The 22,938-nt window shown below is 54.5% G+C and overlaps 6 protein-coding genes across 6 annotated transcripts; all 6 read left to right on the forward strand.

Moving 5' to 3' along the window:
* Positions 1–1,505: 1,505 nt before the first annotated feature.
* On the forward strand, positions 1,506–3,560 carry JKF63_05604 (uncharacterized protein; the record flags this gene model as incomplete). The annotated part of the gene is made up of 3 exons (XM_067901561.1): positions 1,506–1,565; positions 1,662–2,018; positions 2,055–3,560. 3 exons carry the CDS (start codon positions 1,506–1,508, stop codon positions 3,558–3,560), a joined length of 1,923 nt encoding a protein of 640 aa, XP_067756827.1.
* Positions 3,561–4,703: 1,143 nt separating this feature from the next.
* Positions 4,704–6,515, forward strand: JKF63_05605 (uncharacterized protein; the record flags this gene model as incomplete). The annotated part of the gene is made up of 1 exon (XM_067901562.1): positions 4,704–6,515. One exon carries the CDS (start codon positions 4,704–4,706, stop codon positions 6,513–6,515), a length of 1,812 nt encoding a protein of 603 aa, XP_067756828.1.
* A 1,363-nt stretch (positions 6,516–7,878) lies between these two features.
* JKF63_05606 (uncharacterized protein) lies at positions 7,879–8,445 on the forward strand (the record flags this gene model as incomplete). Its single annotated transcript, XM_067901563.1, has 1 exon — positions 7,879–8,445. The coding sequence occupies one exon, from the start codon at positions 7,879–7,881 to the stop codon at positions 8,443–8,445; it is 567 nt and encodes a 188-aa protein (XP_067756829.1).
* A 4,448-nt stretch (positions 8,446–12,893) lies between these two features.
* JKF63_05607 (uncharacterized protein) lies at positions 12,894–13,418 on the forward strand (the record flags this gene model as incomplete). Its single annotated transcript, XM_067901564.1, has 1 exon — positions 12,894–13,418. One exon carries the CDS (start codon positions 12,894–12,896, stop codon positions 13,416–13,418), a length of 525 nt encoding a protein of 174 aa, XP_067756830.1.
* A 2,412-nt stretch (positions 13,419–15,830) lies between these two features.
* On the forward strand, positions 15,831–16,397 carry JKF63_05608 (uncharacterized protein; the record flags this gene model as incomplete). Its single annotated transcript, XM_067901565.1, has 1 exon — positions 15,831–16,397. One exon carries the CDS (start codon positions 15,831–15,833, stop codon positions 16,395–16,397), a length of 567 nt encoding a protein of 188 aa, XP_067756831.1.
* Positions 16,398–18,444: 2,047 nt separating this feature from the next.
* On the forward strand, positions 18,445–22,566 carry JKF63_05609 (uncharacterized protein; the record flags this gene model as incomplete). Its single annotated transcript, XM_067901566.1, has 1 exon — positions 18,445–22,566. The coding sequence occupies one exon, from the start codon at positions 18,445–18,447 to the stop codon at positions 22,564–22,566; it is 4,122 nt and encodes a 1,373-aa protein (XP_067756832.1).
* Positions 22,567–22,938: the final 372 nt, after the last annotated feature.

A 22,938-nucleotide genomic window follows, 5' to 3' on the forward strand; every position in this document is an offset into this window, starting at 1 on the left:
GTACGCGTGAGTGACGCAGACGAATGGATGCACACACGCGTACACTACGACAGACAAGAAGACACACAGCATCAGCATCGCCCTCCCTTTTTATTGCCTCATCCAGTGAATCCTCTCCCCTTTTTTTCCGCCCCACACCCCCTCTTCCTCCGCTTCCCCAGCGCACCATCTCCTCTTTTTGTTGTTGTTAGTTTGTGGTTTGTCTTCTTCGGTCATATTTCTTACTTAATAAAGTGTGTGCACGGAAACACACATATATCAGGCGCAAAGAACTCGTACAAGCGCACACACACGCACACACAAAGAAAAAAACATTTAAGTTGCCCTCTCTCCTCCCTCGCTCTCCCTTCCCCTCCCCTCCTTGTATTGGTCTTACTGTAAACGGCAAACACCGAGGGGAACAGGGGGGAGTGAAAAGAAAAAGAAACAGCACGTGTTCTGCCTGCACCCGTCGCTTTTTATATTTTTTTGTGGTTGTGCATGCACCACACGCATCATGCGTCCGACCACCTCTAACTCCCTCCTCTCGACCGGCCCCCTGAGTGCTCTTACCTACCCAATCATCACAAATAGAGAGACTGCGGTTCGTGGTCAGAGGGTGTCCGCTAGTGGAAAGATGCTAATATGAGCCAAGCACACACACACACACATATATATATATATATGCGGGTAGAGCGAAGGAAACACAACGAAAAAAAAAGCGAAAATATATATATATATATATATATAATTAAAATAGTTGGAAAGGGGGGGTGAGAGGGAGGGAGGGAGGGGGCGGGGGTGACAAGGTGGCACTTTATGTGTGCGGCTGTTGTTGTGCTTTTGAGAAGGTAGGCCTGAAGCTTAGGAACCAGGGGGGATGAGAAGGTTGTCTTCCAAGCCACACGCACCCATCACCTCGTCCTGCGTCAATGGTCATGAAGCTAAAGAAGGTGAAAGAAAGAGAGATGGCTCAGGAAAGGGCACGGATAGAGTACGACCAATGGGAGGTGCACGTGTGCAAATACGCACATGTACGCACGTACAAGAGTGCCTGATATGTGTGCATGTGCGTGTGTGTCGTGGCAGTTGTGTTGGATCGTGACTCCGACGACTTCTTCTCATTCATGGTTGGTATTTGCCCTTTGTGTCTGTACCCACCCTACCTACACACACGCCCTTCGCCCTGGTTTTTTTATGTGTTTGTGTGTGATTCTACCTACCCACCCACCCCCTCCTCCCCCTTCATCATCTCTCTTGCGCATACACACAACCACCACAACCACCACCACCACAACCACAACAACTGTCACCTCTGGATGTCTGGTGTGTGTGTGGGGGGGCGCGTTTTTTTGTAAAGGGCAACCGACGTGATGGTACCTCGCGTTTCTGGTCGTCATCGACTCCAATAAGGGTAGGTGAAAAAAGAGAGGGAGGGAAGCAGAGGTAAAGGCAGAACCATCTCTGGAGCGTGATCACGCTGGATACATAGACGCCACCATAGTCAAATATTGCCCTCCTTAGGCATGCCCCGAGGGCGCGGTCGTGGTCGGGGACGCGGCGGGCGCGGTAGAGGAACGGCAGCAGTGCCAAAAGATGACATCCGTGATGATATAGCAGCACCCTTGCCAAATTCCCTCAGTGGCGCTGAAGCGGTCGTGGCGGGCACCGTCACGACGCGCGGCCGCGGCCGCGGCCGGGGACGTGGTCGAGGTCGACTATGGCGTGGGAGCGTTAGCGGTAGTTTCGAGCCCTCGAAGTCGGTGAGCGTCGTTGGCGTTTCGACCTCACCGGCGCCATCGACGCTCGCAGCGCCCTTACCGCGCGCCTCGCCGGCAGAACCCGTCGTCGTGGTCGTACCCCAAGGTCGCATGATCACCCGCTCTCTCCTACGTGGCACTACTTCACTTCTGCTTGACAACTACAGCGATGCCGCCAACAGCCCAAAGGTGTCGCAACTCGACGGCCGGCGTCGGCGACGAACGGAATCGTCGGTAGCCGCCACGTCATCTTTTTCATCCTCCTCGCCCGCGGCTTTGGTGGACTCGCAAAATAGCCTGACGCTCGACACCATGCGAAGCTTCTCCGCCCCATTGGCCCCCACCGACAACAGTGAAGGCCGCCTTTCCTCGCGCCCACAGCGCGTCGTCATTGGGGGCCTGCTGCGGTGTGTCTGTAATGCCTTCCTCGTTTCACCCAACGAGACGCTTCTGGAGTGCTGCCGCTGTCGCAACTGGTGCCATCCGGCCTGCGTTGGCGTTGACTGCGAAGAGCTGCGGCTGCGTCAACGGCAACGCGACTTTTGCTGCCAATTCTGTACCGAGGCGAATGCACTGACTTCTGCACCGGCCGCCCCCCTACCCAGCGCTCCAGCCTCGATCACAACGTCCTTGGGCGAGTCCATCAAGGTCGTCTTCAGCCCAGCCACGCCATGTGCGACCGTTTGCCCACCGGTCCACGTTGCCAGCACGGCGGCAACCGCAACGGTGGTCGAGGCTGTGAATAGGGTAGCAAGCTCCCATATGGGCATTGCCAGTCTCGCAGGTGACTCTTCTCCTGCCGCAATGTCGCCCCCACCCCCCACCAGAAGCTCTTCTTCGCCGAGCTCCCCGTTGCTTAGCCAGCAGCCTCCGACACCTCGCCCCCTGCCACTAAAGCTGCGCGAAGTACCGGATCAACGCCCCCCCGCGGCGATCGCTGCTGCGCTACAGCGCCTGCTGCGCACGGTGGAAGAGGCGGCGCATCAGCTGGGCTACGTAGTACTGCATCTGCCTGAGCACAAGCTCACAGAGAAGCAGGTGGCTGAGTGTCTCGAGTGCTGCAAGGAAGCCATACAAGATGCCACCTTCTCCGCAGACTACCCCGCCTATTGCCTGAAAGAGGTCCAAAATCACCGACACGCATATGTGCAAGGCATCGCGCTGCAGTCGCAAGCGGAGGGACGCATCCGCTCTCTCATCCTATCCACTGGCCGAGACCTCTATGGAAACATGAAGTCCACTATCACCCAGCTGAAGAGCTCGCTTCAGCGCGGCCTCCTCAATTCGTCGTCCCTGACGCCTTTCATGGTAGAGTGTATGGCTATTGTGGATGTAGCGGACTTTGTGCACATCACACTAAGCGCTACCCACGCCCAGCATCAGCGCAAGGGTCTCGCCAGACTGATCATGGCCATGGAACTACTCAAGTGGGGCCTGCGGGGCCGCCACCGCGCGTTCCTCAATATGGCGATTGAAAAACGCCTCGTGGATAGCGGCAGCCGGGTCGAGTTTGCGTCGCCGGTTGCGTCGAAGCGGCTTTACGAATCTTTCGGCTTTATCGAGGTGTACCCACGCTACGACCAGGTGACCAAAAAGGAGCGCTGGACTGCGAAGGAGGCAGCCATGGGACGCGTGATGGCCAACCTAAACTTCCTCGAGCATGTACAGGCCGTTGTTGAAGCGATGCCGGGCAAGTACAATGTCAGCGGATGCCCCAACAGCGCCAACGTGAGTCCTGGAGAGCGCCAACACGAGGTGGCGCCCTTGTCCATCACCAGCGGCGGTGGTGTACACCGCCGCCCGTCCTCACCACAGGGATAAAGACATCGAGAGTGGAGCAGACAAGAGTCCAATCACAAGCGGAAGCGGTGCCGCCGGCTCCAGAAACGAGCGTAAACTCCATAGCATAGCACTGCCTTTCACGGAGGAGATGATGACAACTTGGAGCGAGACATCCACGGCAGCGGAGCAGAGCGCTGGTCACTCCCACTACACGAGGAATGAATGCGGGAGGGAAACACAGTCTTGACCGGAAGACTTCATGTCGGATCAAGCATATTGGTGTCGAGGTCGTGGAAAAAAAAAAGAGGGAAGGCAGACAATGGCAGCAACAATCCAGCGGGGCACCCACAAGCACTTTGCTTTTCGTTGACAACATACACGTAAAAAAGGCGGAAGGGGGGGGAGGAGGGGGGGAGGGGCGTGTGTATTTTCTAAGAGGAGGCTAAGCCACTATATGCAGTCTCGCACCACCACCTCTACTCTCGCCTCCTCACCCCACTGTTACTCTGGGACCACTTTCCTACGTGGTCCACACTCGTCCTCCGCTTCTCCTTTGCGAGAAAGCCGACAAACAGGACGCACACTCACCTACATGCACGCATAAGGTTTATACATATCCTTGAAGGCCTAATGAGGGCTATCACTACCTCCTCAGGAGTACACACGCATAATCTGGGAAAAGAGCAGCGGACTATTGCACGAAAGTAAAACGGTATGCGTACGCTCGACTCGACTGTTTATCATCCTCGTCCTGAGTCTCTACGATGACGCGGCGTTGCATTACTCCGCCACCCACCCCCAATCTTCCCCGGTCCTCGAATCGCATATGCAATGTATGCATGGGGAGTAAGGCGTGGGTACTATGGTCCTGGCTACCTTTCTAGCGTTACATCCTTGCTGCTGCTTTTAATCATCCTCCCACCCTCACTGCTTCTCAGGGGGGGGGGGCGAGGGTCACATGGCCTCGTTTGCATGGCTCCTCTCTGCGTGGGGAAAGGGGAAGCGAAAGAGAAGGTCAACGACCACACCCACACAGACCACACGCGAGTGAGAAGCAGCTCTGTTTTTTCTCTCTGTCCCACCCACCACCTCCCCTCCCTTTCCCCCCACCCACCCCCTTCTCCCTTTGATACAGACTAACATCATAGTTGTGCAGTCAAGGCGTAAAAAAAAACCCGAAAAATGCGGTCGACGTTTTCGTGTAGGGGTGCCAAGTCGCTGGCGCAGATGTTCCGTAAGTTGAAGCTGGCCGGTGCACACCCCGATGTTCTGTGGGGCATCGATGCGCAAAAGGCTCAGCACAACGGCGAGGAGATGATCCGACTGGAGACCCTCATGCACGAGCGAGCGAATCAGGCGCTGGGTTCATCGTCCTCCTACACCAACAGCAGTCATCGTGACAACACGCCGCAGTCTTTTCTCTTCTGGTTGCAGTCCAATCGTGGGTCAGCCTCGACCAGTGGCGTTAGAGCGGCACCGGCGGGGCTAAAAGCGATCGAGTGTACCATCACACCGTACTCTGATAGTCGCATTGTGAAGCAGCAGCTGACCAAACTTTTTGTCGACGCCGACATCTACGAAGACTTTGAGCTTTCCAGTGATGGAGTGGAGATGAACCTTGAGTCGGTGCTCCGCTACGCTGATAAGAAGCAAAACGAGCACCTCATCCAGTCCGGCTCTCTGTACATCCGCGGAGACAAGGCAGTAGAAAATCTGCGCCGCTTCAGTGTTTTGCTGGTGGTTGAAGAAAACGGTCTGGGCTACCTCGTATCACTCCCGGAGACGCAGTCGGTGCAACCAACGGGCTCGGGGCAGTACACGACGAGCGTCGGCGGCAGTGGCGGCGGCAGCACGGCGCCGTACATACCCTCCAAGACGATTATTGGCCCCAACGGAGAGGTGGATCCGGATGTGCAGGACTTCATGACAGAACGGGGGCTGCGCCCCTTCGACTTGCGCATGGCTGGCAGCCACTCTTCTGTCGAGCGCTTTGTTGTTGCCTTTGAGCGAATCGAGCGCATGTACGAGGTACACCGCGGTCGTGCCCTCCGTCCGTCTGTGTGCATCGTCCTCAGCCTCCACTCCCTTGACAACTTCGTTGCGCCAGATGGGTCGATTGTGCTCTCGGTGCAGCAGATGCCCACGTGGGAGGAGTTCCTGCTCAGCCTACCACAGTCTGTTTGGAAAGAGTGCGTGCAGAAACATCAGGAGTGGCGCATTGGCTTTGCCCCGAAGCTGCAGGAACGCAAGCGTCAGCTCATGCGGGTCGCGGATATGTTCCACTTTTATCGAGTAACAATGGATTCTTCGATTGCCGGACGAACGCACTGGCAGGACGACCTGATTGCCCGTTTTATGAAGGAAGAGACGACTATACGTCGCGCCGTAGCAAAGTACAACCTCAAGTCCGACTTGCTCAAGAAGCGCGGTGAGATACGCATTGTGGAGCACCTCTACAGTGCCCTGCCGGGCTCGAAAACGCAGGCAGCCACTGCGGCCGCGGCGGCTGGAAAGGAGATCGGCTTCCGCATCGGTGGCGACGGTCAGGTCATCTTCAACCACTCCATCATGAACACAGGCCAGATGCTCCGCGTGCTCAAAGACAACCTCAAGCGTCTGGAGACCTTCCAGCGCCAGCACGAGAACGCAATCATGGCACTTGAGCACATTAGCCGCCACATCCCGGTGGATTTCAGCGTTGACACCGAGTGGAAGTACCGAGCAGAGGGCAATCTTGTGTTGTACCTGGAGCGTTTTGTGCGTACTATGAAGCAAAGCGAAACACAGCTCGGCGCGTTTCTGCTATCCGTCATGGCTGGCGGGATGGGGACATCGAACGCTGGCAAGGTGGTGGTGCCAGCCAACTTGCCAGTAAAGAAGCGAATGGTGTGGGTTGTGTCAGACCGCTTCGACACGCTGCCCAGCGGCGTCGTCTTTATTCCATTCGATGTCGATTTTGACTCCATCAAGCGCCTTCTGCTCCCCCGACAATGAGCGTATCGGGTGTAGAGGCGAGTGGGTGGTGTATGGCGCATCGATGAGGAACCCGAAGAGCATAGCGGTAGCAGATGATAGCTAGATCCTTGGACGGCGTGGTCAGTGATAGCCCATCACCATCACCTCCACCCCCTATACACACGCACACACATTCACACTACTGCAATTGCCGTCTTCCACAACTAGAAGAGCGACGTGAAGGAGTTTGTGCAGACTTTTTGAAACGAGGCGATACCGCCGTGCACTGGCAAGGGAGGGAAGAGAAGGGAAAGAGCGGCGGTCCCACGCTGCTCCTCTGTCTGTTGAGTCATGTATACAAACGGATCCACATGTCATTGAAGAAACAATGGTGGGCGCTTGTCCACCTGCTCCTCTTCGCCCCCTTCTCAGTCCCCCTCCCTCACTTTCTCAGAGTTTGGTGTCGCCCTCCCCCCTCCCCTCTCCTCTCTGGCTCCTGTGCTGGTGCGTTCCTGCGCTTGTTGCGCATCCTCGCTTCCACTATAACGTATCGCTCCGTACCTCCCCAAACAGAAATGAATGTCCACCACAAGCGCAAACGTAATTTTTTTTTTCTCAAGGCTGAGAAACAGATACCGCCTACTCTCTAGTGTCTCGCAAAACGTTTGCGCTGTTGCGCGGAGCTCCGCGATCCCTTCGACCTCGCACGACCTCGTCACTCACACGCCAGCAAAGATCACAAATCGGGAAGAAGAAAATGGGCCTGGCTACGCAGTGCAAATCGGCGTGGAACAATCTGTGCCAGAGGGACTATGGGCAGGTTGTACATACGACTGGAGATGCGTAGATCAGCACAAGCACCACCACCACCACCACCACCACCCCTATACCCAATGACCCGAAATGCTCGTACTTTTTTTTCCCATCTGGAAGTATAGAGACAAAGTCGTGCATCAACTACACCCTTTGCAGTCTCTGTCCATCTCCCCTCTCAAACCAAACAAAAAGAGAACACACACACACAGAGAGAGAGAGAAAAACAAATCGACCCTCGGATGCAAACAACCCCAGATGCGTGTTCGTCTCTTTCAAGGCGCCTTCAACTCTTCTCCATCTCTACATTGTCTCCCCTCCCTCCCTCACCCACCGCGCATCCCCGTCCCACACACACACACGCGCACGCCTCTATTCTCCCTTTTGATTATGCGCTCCGGTGACCACCGCCACCAGCTGATTTCTCCAAGTCTGCATCGCTGCACCACCGCCATTCTCCTTACCCACCGCTTGAGCCTCTCCTGGTGCTTTATTGCTCCTTGTACGGTCCACTCCCAGACTCCGCCACTCACAACCCTCCCACCACCAAGCCCCCCTCTTGTCTCCCGCCACAGACACAGACACAAAGATGTTTGCCTTTCTCCCCTACTACACCGGCGTGATGATCTTCGCGCTCATCCACTTCCTCGCCTGGGCCTCTGCGCTCATCGCCACGCCAACGGCGCAGTTCCAGACACCTAACTACGGCTGCTACACCATGTGGGGATACCGCAAGTTCTGCGGCGACGTGCCGTACGACTTGACCGGTGACGCTGCCTTTGGCTGCGCGCGCCGCACCTCGACGATGCACTGCGGTGCCGCCTTCGGCGTCATGGCGTCGGTGTGCGGTTTCGCCGCCCTCATCTTCGGCATTCTGCTCAACACGCAGATTCAGCTCCCCGTCTCCATCGCCTTCGTACTCGCCTCCCTCTGCATCCCGCTCACCATGATATCCTGGGCCTGTGTCGCCAGCGTGTACAACCTAACCATGTGCGGCAACCGCTTTGGCAGCATGTACCCCTACTCCGCCGGCTTCGCGCTCATGGTCGGGTCCTGTCTCCTGGAGATGATCGCCGTGGGCGTGCTCACCTGCACGTCCTGGACCCGCCCTCCGTCGGAGGAGGAGGAGGAGGACCCCACCGCCCCCAAGTACTAATGTAGCGGTGAGAATGGGCCTAAAAACTCTCCTCCCCCGTCTGTTGCTTCTGCGCTTATGCAATGCTTTACTCCCATTAAAATGCCGCGTAGTCGAGTGAGAGACTGGTTCGACAAGGGAGACTCTCTGGGTGGAGCAGGTTTGCTGAATGCTCGATGTGTACTTTGGAGAAGGAGGGGGGAGGGGCGGGGCACTCGGGAAAGTGGTGTTGCACGCACTGGTGCCGACGTTGTGTTGACTCTAGTCCACTACACACACACACACACACACTCCCCTCCTTCACCGGGCTCTCTTTCTCCCCCCTCTCCCGTCTCTTCACTTTCCTTGATTTCCACGCTCGTCGAGTACATGGATACGCGTGAATCTCCTTCGGTGCTTTTTCGATTATTTGGCTCTGTGTGTCTTTGTAGTGCTCCTCTTGGGCGACTACCTCCCTGCCGCTCCTCACACAGACACACGTACACCTCGATAACGACCAAGATCATCAATGGGTGTCTCTTCTTTTTTGTTGTCGTTGCACCGCTTGTGGCCGCTGTGGGAAATAGAATACATATCGACACCTATATATTCTTGCACATGCATCGGCGTCTGTGATCAGTTGACTGCCTCCCTCTCCCCCTCTCCAATGATCTATTTGTCGCTTGTTGTTGACCTATATGTGTGGACTGGCCAAGTTCTCAGCTCTCCCCCCCCCCCCTCCCGCGTGGTAGCAGACCCCATTTTTTTCGTTTTTTTCCTCCTCTCTTGCATATGCTTGCCACAGTTCACCAAAGAGAACGTTGAAAGTTTCGGGTGCCGTGTACACGCGAGACACACGGAAGAGCAACTGTGCGAGGTGGCCGCGACGCGTCCTCCTCCCCTTCATGAAAGTAACCCCTCTCCACCCCTCTTGCCCACCCTCCTACACGCACAAAAAAAAAGCAAAACTATATCCACACACGCATATAAGTAAGGGTGAGGGGGAATTTCCCGAGGACAGGGGTAAAACTACGGAGGTGGAGAAAGGCGGCTGGTACACCTGGTGGATACGCCTAGTCACTAACAGTGGCGCACCCCCCTCCTCCTCCTCAGATGAGGAATAGATGCGCTACAGATGTAGAGTGAACGAAAGGCAGGTGGAAAAAAAAAAAAGAATGAGAATGTGTACGCCGCTGGATTTCTTTTGTTGTGCTCGTGTGTGTAAGTCGAGGGGGGGGGGAGCATATCTGGGGAGCGTTACAACACATGGACAAAGCGCAATCTCAGAAAAGTGGAGGGAAAAATGAAAATCAGTCACCAGTCAGGGGGGGGGGGACTTTAAAAAAAAAAAAGTGGTGTGTGTGATTGGTGGAGTAAACACCCCGTTCTCCAAATACATCATCTCCTTGCATCCCCCTCTCCTCTCCCCCTTTTCCCGGTCCTGCCAGAGCGGTGATCCACAGTTTGTTGTGTTTTCGGGAGTTTAAGTCTGTGGAAGAGGGGGAAGGGGGGTGATAAATATTTACCTTTTATCGGTGTCAACTGTTTTTCCCTGCTGTTGTTGTTCTTGGCTGCCCTCTGCCCCTCCCTCTCCCCCCTCTTTCGCTTTTAAACCTCATTTTTTTTTTCACGATCGGCCGCCGCCGCCGCCCCCCCCCCACCCCCTCCCCCGTATACACCACCTTTTTGGTTTGTTTGTGTACGTCCTCTGCCCTCCCGTTTTGCAGCGAATTCGGTACCCTTTTTTTTTGCTGTTGTGGGGCGGAGGGAGAGGGGGAGGGGGAGGGGGGGAGGGAGAGGGTATTTGTATTCTCGGTTGGGATGGGGTAGATATAGACGTTGCGGAGAAAGGGGAAAAAATGTGGAGGTAAAAGAATATATAATAATGAGACGAAAAGAAGCGCACCGAGCGTGTAGAGAAAAAAAAGGACAGTGAGACAAAGAGAAGGGAAAAAAAGCAAAGCTGTTTCCTTTTTGAAGAGAGGAATAGGTCGGTGGGGTAACCTCTAAGATGCACAAAGTAAAAAAAAAATGGTGCTTGTTTACAACATCACAACATTCGCTTTCGGGGGAGGTGGGGAGGGGGTCTCTCCGTGAGTTCCGTGGTGCACTTTAATATCTTCGCCCCTCGTGATGTCCCCCTGTGCACGTATACGCATGTATAAGTGTTTGTGCGTTTGTCTGTCTGTACTTGAACTTGCACTTACTTTTTTGTTTGCGTCCCGCCCTCCCCTCTCTCTCTCTCCCTCGTTTTGTTGCGACTCTTTGTTATTCCACATATCCCCCACTCTTCTCCGACTCGGTACACCTCCTCCCTCTGTCTGTATATATATACATATATATATGAGTGTGTGTGTGTGTGTGTGTGGTCAATGTGAGCAAAAGAGGAAGGGGGAAGAACGTGTGTTCACGATGTTTACACTCAGTCGGGAGGGGAGACAAAATATTTAAAAAAACCGACAAATGTATTCTTGAAGTAGTAAATAACATACAAAATCCAGAGACCAACTCTTGAGAACATCCATAAGGAGGGGACGAGGGAAAAAAATTACATGCGTCCTCTCATGGGTGTTGTGCCTACTCTCGAATGGGAAAACGTGGCCGGAAAACAGAAGTGTAGACACGGCCATCCTACGTTTGCTGCTGGTGGGGGTAGCTCCTTCCTTGTTTCTCCCCTCCACCCTCATCCTCCGATCGCCTTCCCATGCGCGCACACACGCCACACGCGCTGCGTATTCTCGCAGTCATTTCCCCTCACTTCATGCGAGTAGCTCCCCTCTTACCTACCTGCTCCCTTCTCTCTCTCTCCTCTTGGGCTTTCCTGTCCTTGAATATCAAGAGCGCTCCCTCATTGACTTGATTGCGTTTTGTTTTTCTTTTTCACCTCCTCCCCCCCCCCCTCCGCCTGTGCGGCTCATCCACCGCAATCACCGTCTGCTGAAGATGATCTTCACCACCATAATCTGGCTATAGGCGCTCTTTCTCACGATCCCATCCACACTATCACATACACACACGCACACACGTCCAAGTTTGTCTGACCGCGTACGCAACCACTGGTTGCTAAATATATTTTTTCGTTACTGTTTGAGCTCTCTTTGGGGAGGCGGGCGGAAGGAATTTTTGAGGAGACCCGCCCTATCATCACGTATTTTGCGCACACACTCCACCCCTGCTCACCTTTGATCTCCCCCCTCAACGCCCCCCCCCCCAAAAAAAAAAGAAAAAACCATGACCCCTACACACATGCATGACAGCACCTAGCCGTCGCCGCTGTACAGCACCATTGACATTCTTCGTCTGTTTACCTGTTCCTCTCTCTCTCCCCACGTCCCTCCACTCTATGGTCAATCTCTTTATTCTCCCCTCCACGCTCACCGCACAGGGCGACGTCGAGAAAAGCGTAGGATGTTTTGTCCTTTGTGGATACAAGCCCTAATCCAGCTCAGCTGGCCTTGAGACGACAGGTACTGCTGCCCTTGGCAGTTGGACGCGCTGCTGCACAATGAAAGCAGGGAGGGGGGGGCGTCGCCCTCTCTATTCTCTTCTTTGTTCACAATATTTTCGGATCTCGGTGTCTCTGTCGGCCTGCTGCTTCTGTGCATCTGTGTGTGTGTGCGTGTGTGTGGAGGGGGGGGGGCGGAAAGGGAACGAATAGCGAGACAGGCACCTGCAACTCCCTCGTCTGTCCTCTGCGGCTGCCATATTTTCGGCGTGTTCACCACACACGCCCACACACCTCTTCTGTAGTCTGGAAATCCTTCAATGTCGAATGCAGGCGACCTTGTGTGCAACATTATGTGGGAGAGTTGGGGGAAGTATCGGTCTATGTACACACACAAACTGTAGTTTATCGGGTTCTTTGCCTTCTACATGTGATTTTTTCGTTGCCTACCTCGATTTTCTCGTCTCGCTAATCCCCCTGCCCCCTTTCCCTTTTTTTTAAGCATGTGATCTTTGCTTCTGGGAATCTTACTTGATGTATTTTTACAAACCGTCACTGTAATCCGCTCTGTGTGGGTGTGTGGTCAAACTCTCATGCACACGCTTCACACATGCGAATAAACACACCACTCCATCAATGCGATATCATGTGACCACTTCCCCGCCCCCCAAATCCCAACACGTTTGTTTGGGGATGGGGTTGTATTCTCATAATGAAAAAAACAAGTAAACAGCGCGCAGAGATCTCCTCATAGTCCTTCAAACTACGTGCCCTTCCCTCCCTCCCTCCCCTCTTCCACCTCTTTTCTTCACCACTTTTTAGAGGGATTTAGTTTTCGCGTTTTTCCAAGACCTAGCACTTACTAGATTATTTTATTTACTTTTTTGTTTTGATCTCGTGTTTTCCTTCTTCTCATATCGCGCCGGTTACGACACAGTGACCCGTCTGTCTTTCTCCTCTCCCTTCCCCCCCCCCTCCACCCCTCCACCCCTCAGTTTTTACTGATCTGCCTCCCTCTTCCTCAAAAACGAGAAGACAAGAAAAAATGGGCTTTATTTCTTCATATGTCGGTGTCGTCGTCTTCACCGTCATTCAATTCTGTGTGGTGGTGCTTGTCATCATCGCCACACCCCTCTCCCAACTGGAATCGATGATCTCACGCCAATGCTACACCTTTTGGGGATACAAGATGATCTGCAGTTCGTTGAGTCATAATCTCCAAGGCAAGATCGCCTTCGGCAACTGTACCCAACGTTACAACAACATGAACGGTGGCGCCGCATTTGCCATCATCTCCATCTTCACAACGATTATGGCACTCGTGTTCGGCATTCTGATGCTCCTGCGCATTTCCTGCACCGTCATTCTCCCGTTAGTCTTTACCTGCCTCTCAGTCATCACTTTGATGATCACTTGGGCGTGCGTGGTCGGTGCGTTCACCCTCGAGATGTGCGATATTAGGTGGAGTTCGCTTGCCCTAAAATACGGCCCAGGTTTCGGGATCATGGTCACAGCCTGTTGCGTCCAGTTTATCAATGTGGTGCTGCTGCTGCTGCTGTCTTTTTGCTGAAGACACACGGCGGAGAAGGTCGTGATGAATGATAAAATATTTATGCGCATGCGGCGGGTGGGGACGGACCGTCTACCCCCCCCCCTCCCCTGGGTCGGCAAGGCTTGTCATGCTAAACGAGGAGAGAAAGTAGAGTCCAAGCCTGAATCTCTTCAATCCTCATATAGGATTATGTGTGTGTGTGTGTGTGTGAAACAGCATAACGCTTCCTCATTTATGTATTCCTTCTTTTCCTGCACGACGCAATGCGTGCTATTCTGTCTCCTTACTCTCTCCCCCCTCCCCCCCCCCCATGAGTCAAACAAAAAAAAAGCCGGCGTATGACGTACTGTGCGTCACGCTCCGAGTATATTATATATATATATATAGTATCAATAGCGAAAGATCTTTGGGGAAAAAAGAAAAGAGGCTTATTTTTATCATCATGTTGGCCAACATATGTCTTGAGCAAAGGCCCTGGAATGCCAACGACGAACACTCGCCCCGGTGCTACCGAGTGGGTGGAGGAGAGAGGTCATCCGCTACTCTTTGTGAACGAAACAATTTGTGGCGTTTTTTTTCCATTTCTTTCATTGTTTCTCGTGGCGGGAGCGATGCGGCGATATCGCCGGGGGGCGCTCGAGTCTCCTGAATCCCCCAAAAAAAATATTTGGGGGGTCAATTCAAAGCTCGATCGCGTTTCGGTCGACCAGCGTTACTTCCCGCCACCCTTCTTTTTCCTCGAGAGAACAAAAAAGGCCCACGGGGGGAGGGGGAAGGAGAGGCGGCTCAGCCACTCTATTGCTGGCCGGTATGGCCTTGGCGTAGCTCCTCATCTCTCACGTGCACACACATGCACATCTTCCAATAAAAATATCTCTCTCTCTCTGATATAAGGGTGTACAGTGTGGTATGCGAAGAGGCATGTCTTGGCCTCTGAGAGGAGATGAGGTCATCGCATATTTTTTTTTATTACCGCTGTCCCTTTCTGACGGGGTCAAATATGCAGAAGGGAACCTCTGACAGGATGATGGAGGAAAACTCCAGAGGGATAGAGGAGAGGAAGGAGAGGTCCCCGCTTCTGTGCTGCACATTTTTTCTGTGCGCGTATGTATGTATGTATGTATGTGTGTGTATGTGTGTGTGTGTGTGTTTCTCATCTCTTTTGAGGCATGAACTTGAGGCCATGGTAGAGGCAGAGCGGCCTCGAAAGCGATAAGCAACGGAAGAGAGAGAGGGAAAGAGCCGACCACAACAACAACAGCGAGAAACAACAGAGCACCATCACCACGACCACCAAAAAAAAAAAGTGTTGAACCAAAGAGGAAGGCACCAAACGCATCGGACAGTGAGGGACAAAAAAAAAACCCACCCCCACCCCTCTGAGTTTATAGACTTTCACATATTTGGATATGTATGTTTTTCATTGATTTTAGTTTTTTTTTTATTTTTATTATATTTTTCGTTACGACTCCCTGTCTGTGTGTGTCTCTCTCTCTCTCTGTGTGTATTGGGGGAGAGGGGGCATCTTTCAGCACGTGAGAAAAAAAAGTTAAAAAGTGAGATGGAATATCCCTTTTTTGTTTGAAGAGAGGGGGGAAAGACAAACGAGGGTGGAGTGTGTGGCAGCCGTTGGGGGGAACCGATGCCCAGTTAGTGAAGAATCGTGAGGTGGTCGAAAGGAGGCGCCTGCAGTACTGAACGCGACACGGTAGTGTGAGCCTTTCGCGCTTCGGTGCTGTGGTTGGCTCATCCTGTCTCGAAATAGTGTAGTCGTGGTTTGTGTGTGCGCGTACCTATATGTCCTCGTGGTTGATAGGTAAAACGGATACATATCAATTGCATCACGACTACAGAGGGGAACACACGCGAGCGCACAGACAGAGAGACACCACATTCGTACATTGACTATCATCCTTCTTTCTTTCTGCGGAACAGCAGACCTCGGCAACACACCCTTCACCCACCGCGAGTATAAGTCCACCCACACACACACCTTGGTGTCGCACCTGGGGCGGGGGAACGCAGTGCATGAGCCGGACAGGCTTATTGGGCCATTCTTGGCAAATCAGTTGTCGCCACCACCACCACCACCACCACCACCTCTGTAGCTCAATGAAATGGGTCTCTCTCTCTCTTGGCCAACTAGCCTATCCACTCCCGCCCGGCCCCGCCTCCCCTCTCTTATACACTCACACACTATCTTCACTGCGTATATCCAACACCAGAGGTCACCAACGGCGCACCCCCTACCGTCTAACACACTCTCTCTCTCCACACACACGCATACACACACACCATCCCCTCTTCAGATACAGTCCCTCTTTCCCTATCCGAACTGGCCATAGGGTTAGTGATTCACTCAGCGAACAACCCCCCCCCTCCCACCACCAAGCCCCCCTCTTGTCTCCCGCCACAGACACAGACACAAAGATGTTTGCCTTCCTCTCCTACTACACCGGCGTGATGATCTTCGCGCTCATCCACTTCCTCGCCTGGGCCTCTGCGCTCATCGCCACGCCAACGGCGCAGTTCCAGACACCTAACTACGGCTGCTACACCATGTGGGGATACCGCAAGTTCTGCGGCGACGTGCCGTACGACTTGACCGGTGACGCTGCCTTTGGCTGCGCGCGCCGCACCTCGACGATGCACTGCGGTGCCGCCTTCGGCGTCATGGCGTCGGTGTGCGGTTTCGCCGCCCTCATCTTCGGCATTCTGCTCAACACGCAGATTCAGCTCCCCGTCTCCATCGCCTTCGTACTCGCCTCCCTCTGCATCCCGCTCACCATGATATCCTGGGCCTGTGTCGCCAGCGTGTACAACCTAACCATGTGCGGCAACCGCTTTGGCAGCATGTACCCCTACTCCGCCGGCTTCGCGCTCATGGTCGGGTCCTGTCTCCTGGAGATGATCGCCGTGGGCGTGCTCACCTGCACGTCCTGGACCCGCCCTCCGTCGGAGGAGGAGGAGGAGGACCCCACCGCCCCCAAGTACTAATGTAGCGGTGAGAATGGGCCTAAAAACTGTCCTCCCCCGTCTGTTGCTTCTGCGCTTATGCAATGCTTTACTCCCATTAAAATGCCGCGTAGTCGAGTGAGAGACTGGTTCGACAAGGGAGACTCTCTGGGTGGAGCAGGTTTGCTGAATGCTCGATGTGTACTTTGGAGGAGGAGGGGGGAGGGGCGGGGCACTCGGGAAAGTGGTGTTGCACGCACTGGTGCCGACGTTGTGTTGACTCTAGTCCACTACGCACACACACACACACACACTACCCTCCTTCACCGGGCTCTCTTTCTTCCCCCACCCCACCCCACCCCCTCCAACTAGTTGACGCGGAGGGGGTCCACTGTTCACATGGAGAAAATAAGAAATGGCGTACAGCCACACCCGTGGAAAGATGAAACACGCATGAATGATCGCCGCTCCTCACGCACACACGGGTGGGATGTCAGTGGAGAGATGCACCACCTTGGCGGTGGTGCGAGTTGGACTTCTCTTTTCCCACATGAGTGAAGCGCTGTGAAACCCTCGGGGACAATGGACCATCCAGCGACAACGCTTAGAGGAGGAAGGAAAAAAGGGGGAATAAACAAGACCAGACCTTTCTCTGTCTCTCCCTCTACCTGTGCCCTCGACCACTTCCACTGTCACAGACACCCTCGCTTTCTGTTGCTTTTTGTTTTTTTTTGGGTCGTTCGACATATTTTCGGAAGGAGAGACACCCGCCTGAGCTTTCTTTTTTCTATGTTTCCTCTACTCTTTCTTTCTGTCCTCCTCCCTTCCTCCATACGGTCTACGTGATTTGGGGGATGATGTTGTATACTCTCTCTCCCCACACTTTTTTCTTGTCTCTTGGTGACGCTGTTTTTGTTTACGTTTGTTTCGTGAGTCTCCCAGCCCTTTTTTTTCTCTATATATATTATTTATTATATATATTCATACCCCCACCCACCCCCCACCCACTCCCACTTTTTTTAGAGGTGGTTCGTTCTTCTGTTTTTACGGCACAGTACCTCTCTTTCTCCACCACCATCCTGCTGTTCCTCTTTCCCCCTCCCCTTATACGGTGGCGCCCGATAGCACCAGTGGACTTGTACATACACACACACACACACACAACATATATGTGTGTGTGTGAACAAAAAGAATTGGGGGAGCAAGAAGAAAATAAATAAAAAAGTGAAATCAAGGGAAATGAGGATGAGATGGAAAGGAAATGGCGCGGGGGTCTTTTTTTTCTCGTGGCTTCTCCTCACCTTGCCTCCCCTCCCCATCAACCCGTCCCCCAGCCCCCCCCCTCCCTCCCTCCCTCCCTCCCTCCCCCTCACCCCCAAATTCCAATGCCTTGTACAACGAAAGGGGAAAATAAAAGCGGATGGAAGGGAATGGAAAGTAAGAACGCTCCGCTTTACTATGCCTCCTCCTGTCTAATTTTGTTTTTTTATTTTTTAGATGGGGAGGGGAAGAGGAAGAGTGGGTTGTGCTTCCATGGCAAAGGTACTATGCTGTGCGCGTCGTATGTTTATCGTTGGCGGAGGGGTATCTCCCTCATCTCTCTTTTTTTCTTTTCACTCAACACACACCCACACACGGGAAACAAAAAAAAAAAGATACCTGCAGTCGTGATCAAGTTCGGTAGCAACTATGACCACCAGAGACACCTACGCCGGCAGTACCGAGGTTGGCATTCATCAATTTCCACGTTCTGTGCCGACGCAGGGCGTCCGAAGCGCCCGTGACTCCCCTCCTCCTCCTCCCCCTTCCTCCGCCGCATCCTGGTGCCAATGTTTCTTCGTCACAGTTTTTCTGGCATGTTGGTTCACCGCTTCTGGATGCGGGGGCCCCTTGCCCTTCTCCTCCCCTCTTCGCATCCTCTCTCCCTCCCTCCCCCCTCCCCCAACCCACACACCGTTCACTTCTACTAAGCAGTAGCCCTCTCTCTGTCACTCCCTTGAAGAACAACAACTAAGGTCGGAGGAAGTGTTGACCAGCAGTGATCTTTTCCCCCTCCCCCTCCATCGATGCAGTCCTCAAGGAAAAGCAAATGGATTCTCTCTACAGCACTCAGGTGCGTCAGGAAGAAGCGCGTGCGCTCCGTGCGGAGTTCAGTGCCTTTGTGGATCATCACGAACAGCAACTGTTTGACGCGCAGCAACGACTGCGCCACCCGACCGATGCCACGTACTGGAGTCGCCACCGCGATGTCGTGACGCTACAGCTGGCAGACACACCGTATCACACTTCATTTGGTGGACATCATCAGCCTCGGCAACGACGAGCGTATCACCAATCCTCCATCGCAGACTTGCTCGGGATGAAAATGGCGAATTCTGATCCGCTTCTCTTCCGCTTTCTTGTCTCCTTCGCGAACTTAAATGTGGAAATGCGGGCGCTGAGCGACGAAGCGCGTCGCTGCTACGCACCCCCGCTGGTGCTCGTAGGCGATGACAATGAGAACTGCTACACGCACGGGTCGACAGACAGGAAAGTGCATCTTGGCCACGGGGGCAGCAGCAGCAGCAGCCTCAATCCCCGACCTGGCGTGCACCAAGCGATGAATGCACGCAGCGGTAATGGTTTGCCTTCATTGCAGCACCACCAGCACCTGCTGCACCAACAAGTGCGAGAGGACATTCTTGCGGAAGAGAAGCTGCTCCACGCAACGGGACCACTTCTGGGGCTGCTCCAAGATATCTGGCTATGGCGGCAGCGCGTGCAAGATGTCGTGGCCCATGCTCTCTTCCAGATTGCGAGTGTCTACAATGACACAGGCTCCACGAAAAGCAGAAGCAACTCACCCCCGCTTCTCTCTGTGCGACTCATGTCTTTCTGGGACAGTCTGGGTGACTTGCTCGGGGCAGTTCTCCTTGTCGAAGAAGTCCTTCACCAGAACTCCAGCATCAAAAACGGCTTAGAAGTGATGCAGCGCGTGCTTGCGCAACAGCTGCTGGACGCTGAAGACGATGACGGAGAGGTAATGCGTCTTCTTCTACAGAAGCTGCAGACAGATCTCCTAGACTGTAGCCTCCTCTCCTCTGTTGCCGTACAAGACTTTGACCAGCTCTTCCAGACATCGCTGGCTGTATGTGAGCGGAACGAGTCGAATCCGGCAGTGGCTGCGTCCAGCACGCAGCACGATGCCATGGCCGCAGGGACTGCATCGAAACCGCAGCCACTCCCGTTCCGGGAACACACTGCCCTCTGTAAAGAGTTTATTGCCGTCTTGACAGAGTGGTGCAACGACCTTGATGCCAGCCTCGCATCACCTCGGGGAGTGGAGCACACGTCGAGCCTGGCCGCTCTCTGTGGGCTATGCTACTTGATGAAAGGACTGTTCCTGAGACCTCAACCGGCCCGCGGTAGTTCTGCGACAGGGCCTACCCCAGTGGCAGCGACCACTGTACACAAGCTTGTCGCGGAAACGCTCAAGAACGTTAGCAAGAAGATCATTTCCTGGCAGACTGTAGTCCCACTGTTGCCGCTTCAAGGCCTCAATGTCTTCTGCCCACTGCTGTGGTGGCGGCACGCCTTTCCCGCAGAGCTTGCCACCGCTGCTGGCGCGCTAAAAGACGGCGCCGGCACGCTGGTACGCAAAACCGTTGTGGAGGCGTGCCACATCTCCAGCTCGCAGTTTTTGTCGAGCATCTCGCAGTGGACACAGCAGGTGGATCGCTGGGTCGCAGTTGAGATGTTGCCCTCCCTGCCCCTCGACGCCCCCCTGTGTCGTGCATTCATTCAGAAAACTGTGCTTCTTATTCAGCGAGGAGTGGCCCTGTCGCGCAGTATTCAAAATGGCGTGTTGCAGCTTCTTCTGCTCCATCACCACGCCGAGTCGGCGCTGACGGTGCCAATGGTGCACGGCGTGCTGCGTAGTGTGTTGCTGCTGCAGCGCATAGTGAGCTGCTTCTATAACAAGATGGGAATTCTCGCGACCGCGCAGGCGGCACTGGTTCAGTCGATCGTGTATGTTCTCGAGAAGCACCTTTACAACTTCTTCACCCGCGCCAGCAACGCTAAATCAAGCGCCGCAGCCGTCGAGACGGCTGCGGCGCGAGAGCAGCTGCTCGTGCTGCAAGGTGCATTGCAGCTTCTGCACAAGCCCCTCACCACGGACACGTTAGCTTGCCTTGTGTTGCTCTTGGACGTGGCTCTAAATCGTGAAGAGTTCCAGCAAGGCCACACCTCGTCTGCGATCTCGGAGCAAGAGCGGAGCGACACCCTGATCGCGCTAGCACAACTCAAGGCGATTATGACATACCAGCAGACACTGTCGTGTACCACGAGCACCGCCTTCCTCTTCTTCCACCGCGAAGCCCTCTACCCGCTGTTCCTCAAGTACTGCTACGAGCACACGCTGGCAGCCGCCTCCCTGCCACAAATCGTGTGCGCCTTGCGTGACTGTCTTCCTCTCATCATGTCTGCCCGACATGTAAAGAGCCCCTCTCAGACGTTGCTGAGCGACTACGTGGAGTTTGTGCGAGACTGTATCCAGCAGGAGCTGGTGCATCCCCTCTGCATCGAGATTGAGAACCAGCTGCGGGTGCGCACGCACAACGCCGTCCTGGGTCAACCATATCGTGTGCTGCGTCCGTCCGCCGAGGCCGCTGGACGAGATCTGACCCGCTACACATTGCTGCAGCCATTTCGCTTCTTCGATGAGTGGATGCACGTGGCGGCGCACATCGAACACTACCTCAGCGCCCAGTTTTACAACCTGAACGCCCTCATGCCAAACGACTGGAGGACGTACGAAGAGATGCGCAGTCTCGCCCTTCACACCTATCACCTGCGCATCGCAGACAGCCACCTGCCGAGCTGTATTCAGGACCAGGGACTGGACGTACTTGTCATCACAGAAAACATCCACCAGTTTGTGGTGTATTATACATACAACCTAAACGAGCAGATCTTCGTTCAGCACCCCGCCTTGACCCCGTCAAAACATCTCCACACCCTCAATACGCGCCACATTGCCAACTCGATCCGCATACACGGCACCGGAGTCATGAACACGGCGGTGAACTATGTGTACAAGTACCTTCTAAAGAAGCTGGCGGTCTTGTCCCACTTTCTGCACGATGACTACGTTCGCTCGCACTTGCTAAAGGATGTCCGAGTGGTGCGGCAGCGCAAGAAGGATCAGCAATCCATCAAGTACCCTGTGGAACAGGCAGATCAGCTCATTCGCGAGATGGACCGCCTCGGCGTTGCGCACGATGGCGTGTCGTTCTTGGAGAAGGCTCGACAACTGGTTAGTGAGATGGGAAACGCCCTGGGATTCATGCGCATGATGCGTAGCGGTGGGTTGCGTGCGGTAGCAGAGAGCGCGCGCTTTGTACCGCGTCCGACAACAGCAGCGAGGGGCGGCAGCTCCACGGAGGCATCCGCCGCGGCCGGAGGGCCTTCGAGCGCCTACGTGGTGCACAGGTCTCGTACCTCGTCTTTACTCCCCAAGTCTCGCGATAACACAGGCAACGAAGGGGAAGAGGAAGAGCCCACACAAGACGACTCTGACGACAAGGACACTGAAGAGCAGCACCGGCAACCCAGTCTGCAGCGCAGCACAGCCAACGCCGTCGCCAATCTCGACCGGATCGTCGAAAGCATGCTCGAGCAGCTTTCCGACGGCTCCCAGTACTTCCCGCTTCTCCTGGACGCGATCGGGCGCCGGCTGCGTCGCTCATCAGCGGAGCGGCACGCGCACTTACAGCTGCTGTACCTCCTCATCCCGGCACTGGCGAATCTCCAGGTGGCCTACACCATCCGGGAAAAGGAAAAGTTGCTGAAGAAGCATAAGGAAGAGGGCCTCTTCTCTGACGACGGGTTCGCAGTAGGGGCGACGTTCTTGCTCGTCCTCTTTCGCGCCCACGAGCTGTTTGACGCCCTTCACTGGTTCGACAACAAGAAGGCCCAGTACCGGGGAAGGCTCGAGGCTGTGCAAGCGGCGCTCTCCACTCCCACGGCGAGCGGCTTACCAGAGTTCGACAACCTCCACTTCACGTCCTCTACCCTTCACGCGCACCTAAAGGAGTACACGGGGCTGGAGAACGCCTTCACCTCCAGCAGGCGCCTCTTCGACACCGCCGCCTCGCCGTCCTCCTCTGCGCCTGCGGTTGCAGGACCAACTACGTCGGATGAAGAGGAAGAACAAGAAACAGGCGAGTAAAGGATAGCCCCACTGCAGCGGTGACATGAGTTGGAGTCCAAAATCAGGATTGTGCGCGTTCCCCTAACGTCTTCCGAAGGTGTTTTACGTTGGCTGCTGTGTTCATGTGCTATCGTTCCCTCCTCCTCCCCCCTCCCCCTTCGCTTCTCCCTTAATTTTTTTTTTACTACATACGGTCTTGGATGCCCTTTGGTAGACGGAGGGGAGGGAGACAGCGCAAGTAGGAACACGCGGCAAGTCCTCTGCATTCTACCTTTACGTCTGGCCTGGTGTGCTTTCGCGTCTGAATACGTGGAGAAGCAAACGAAACAGCAGGAGACGCCTGCGGTAGGATCGAACCGGGCAGAGAGCTGTGAGCCAGTCAGCCAACCC

The sequence above is a fragment of the Porcisia hertigi genome, chromosome 24 (assembly GCF_017918235.1).
Source record: "Porcisia hertigi strain C119 chromosome 24, whole genome shotgun sequence".
Lineage (NCBI taxonomy): Eukaryota > Euglenozoa > Kinetoplastea > Trypanosomatida > Trypanosomatidae > Porcisia > Porcisia hertigi.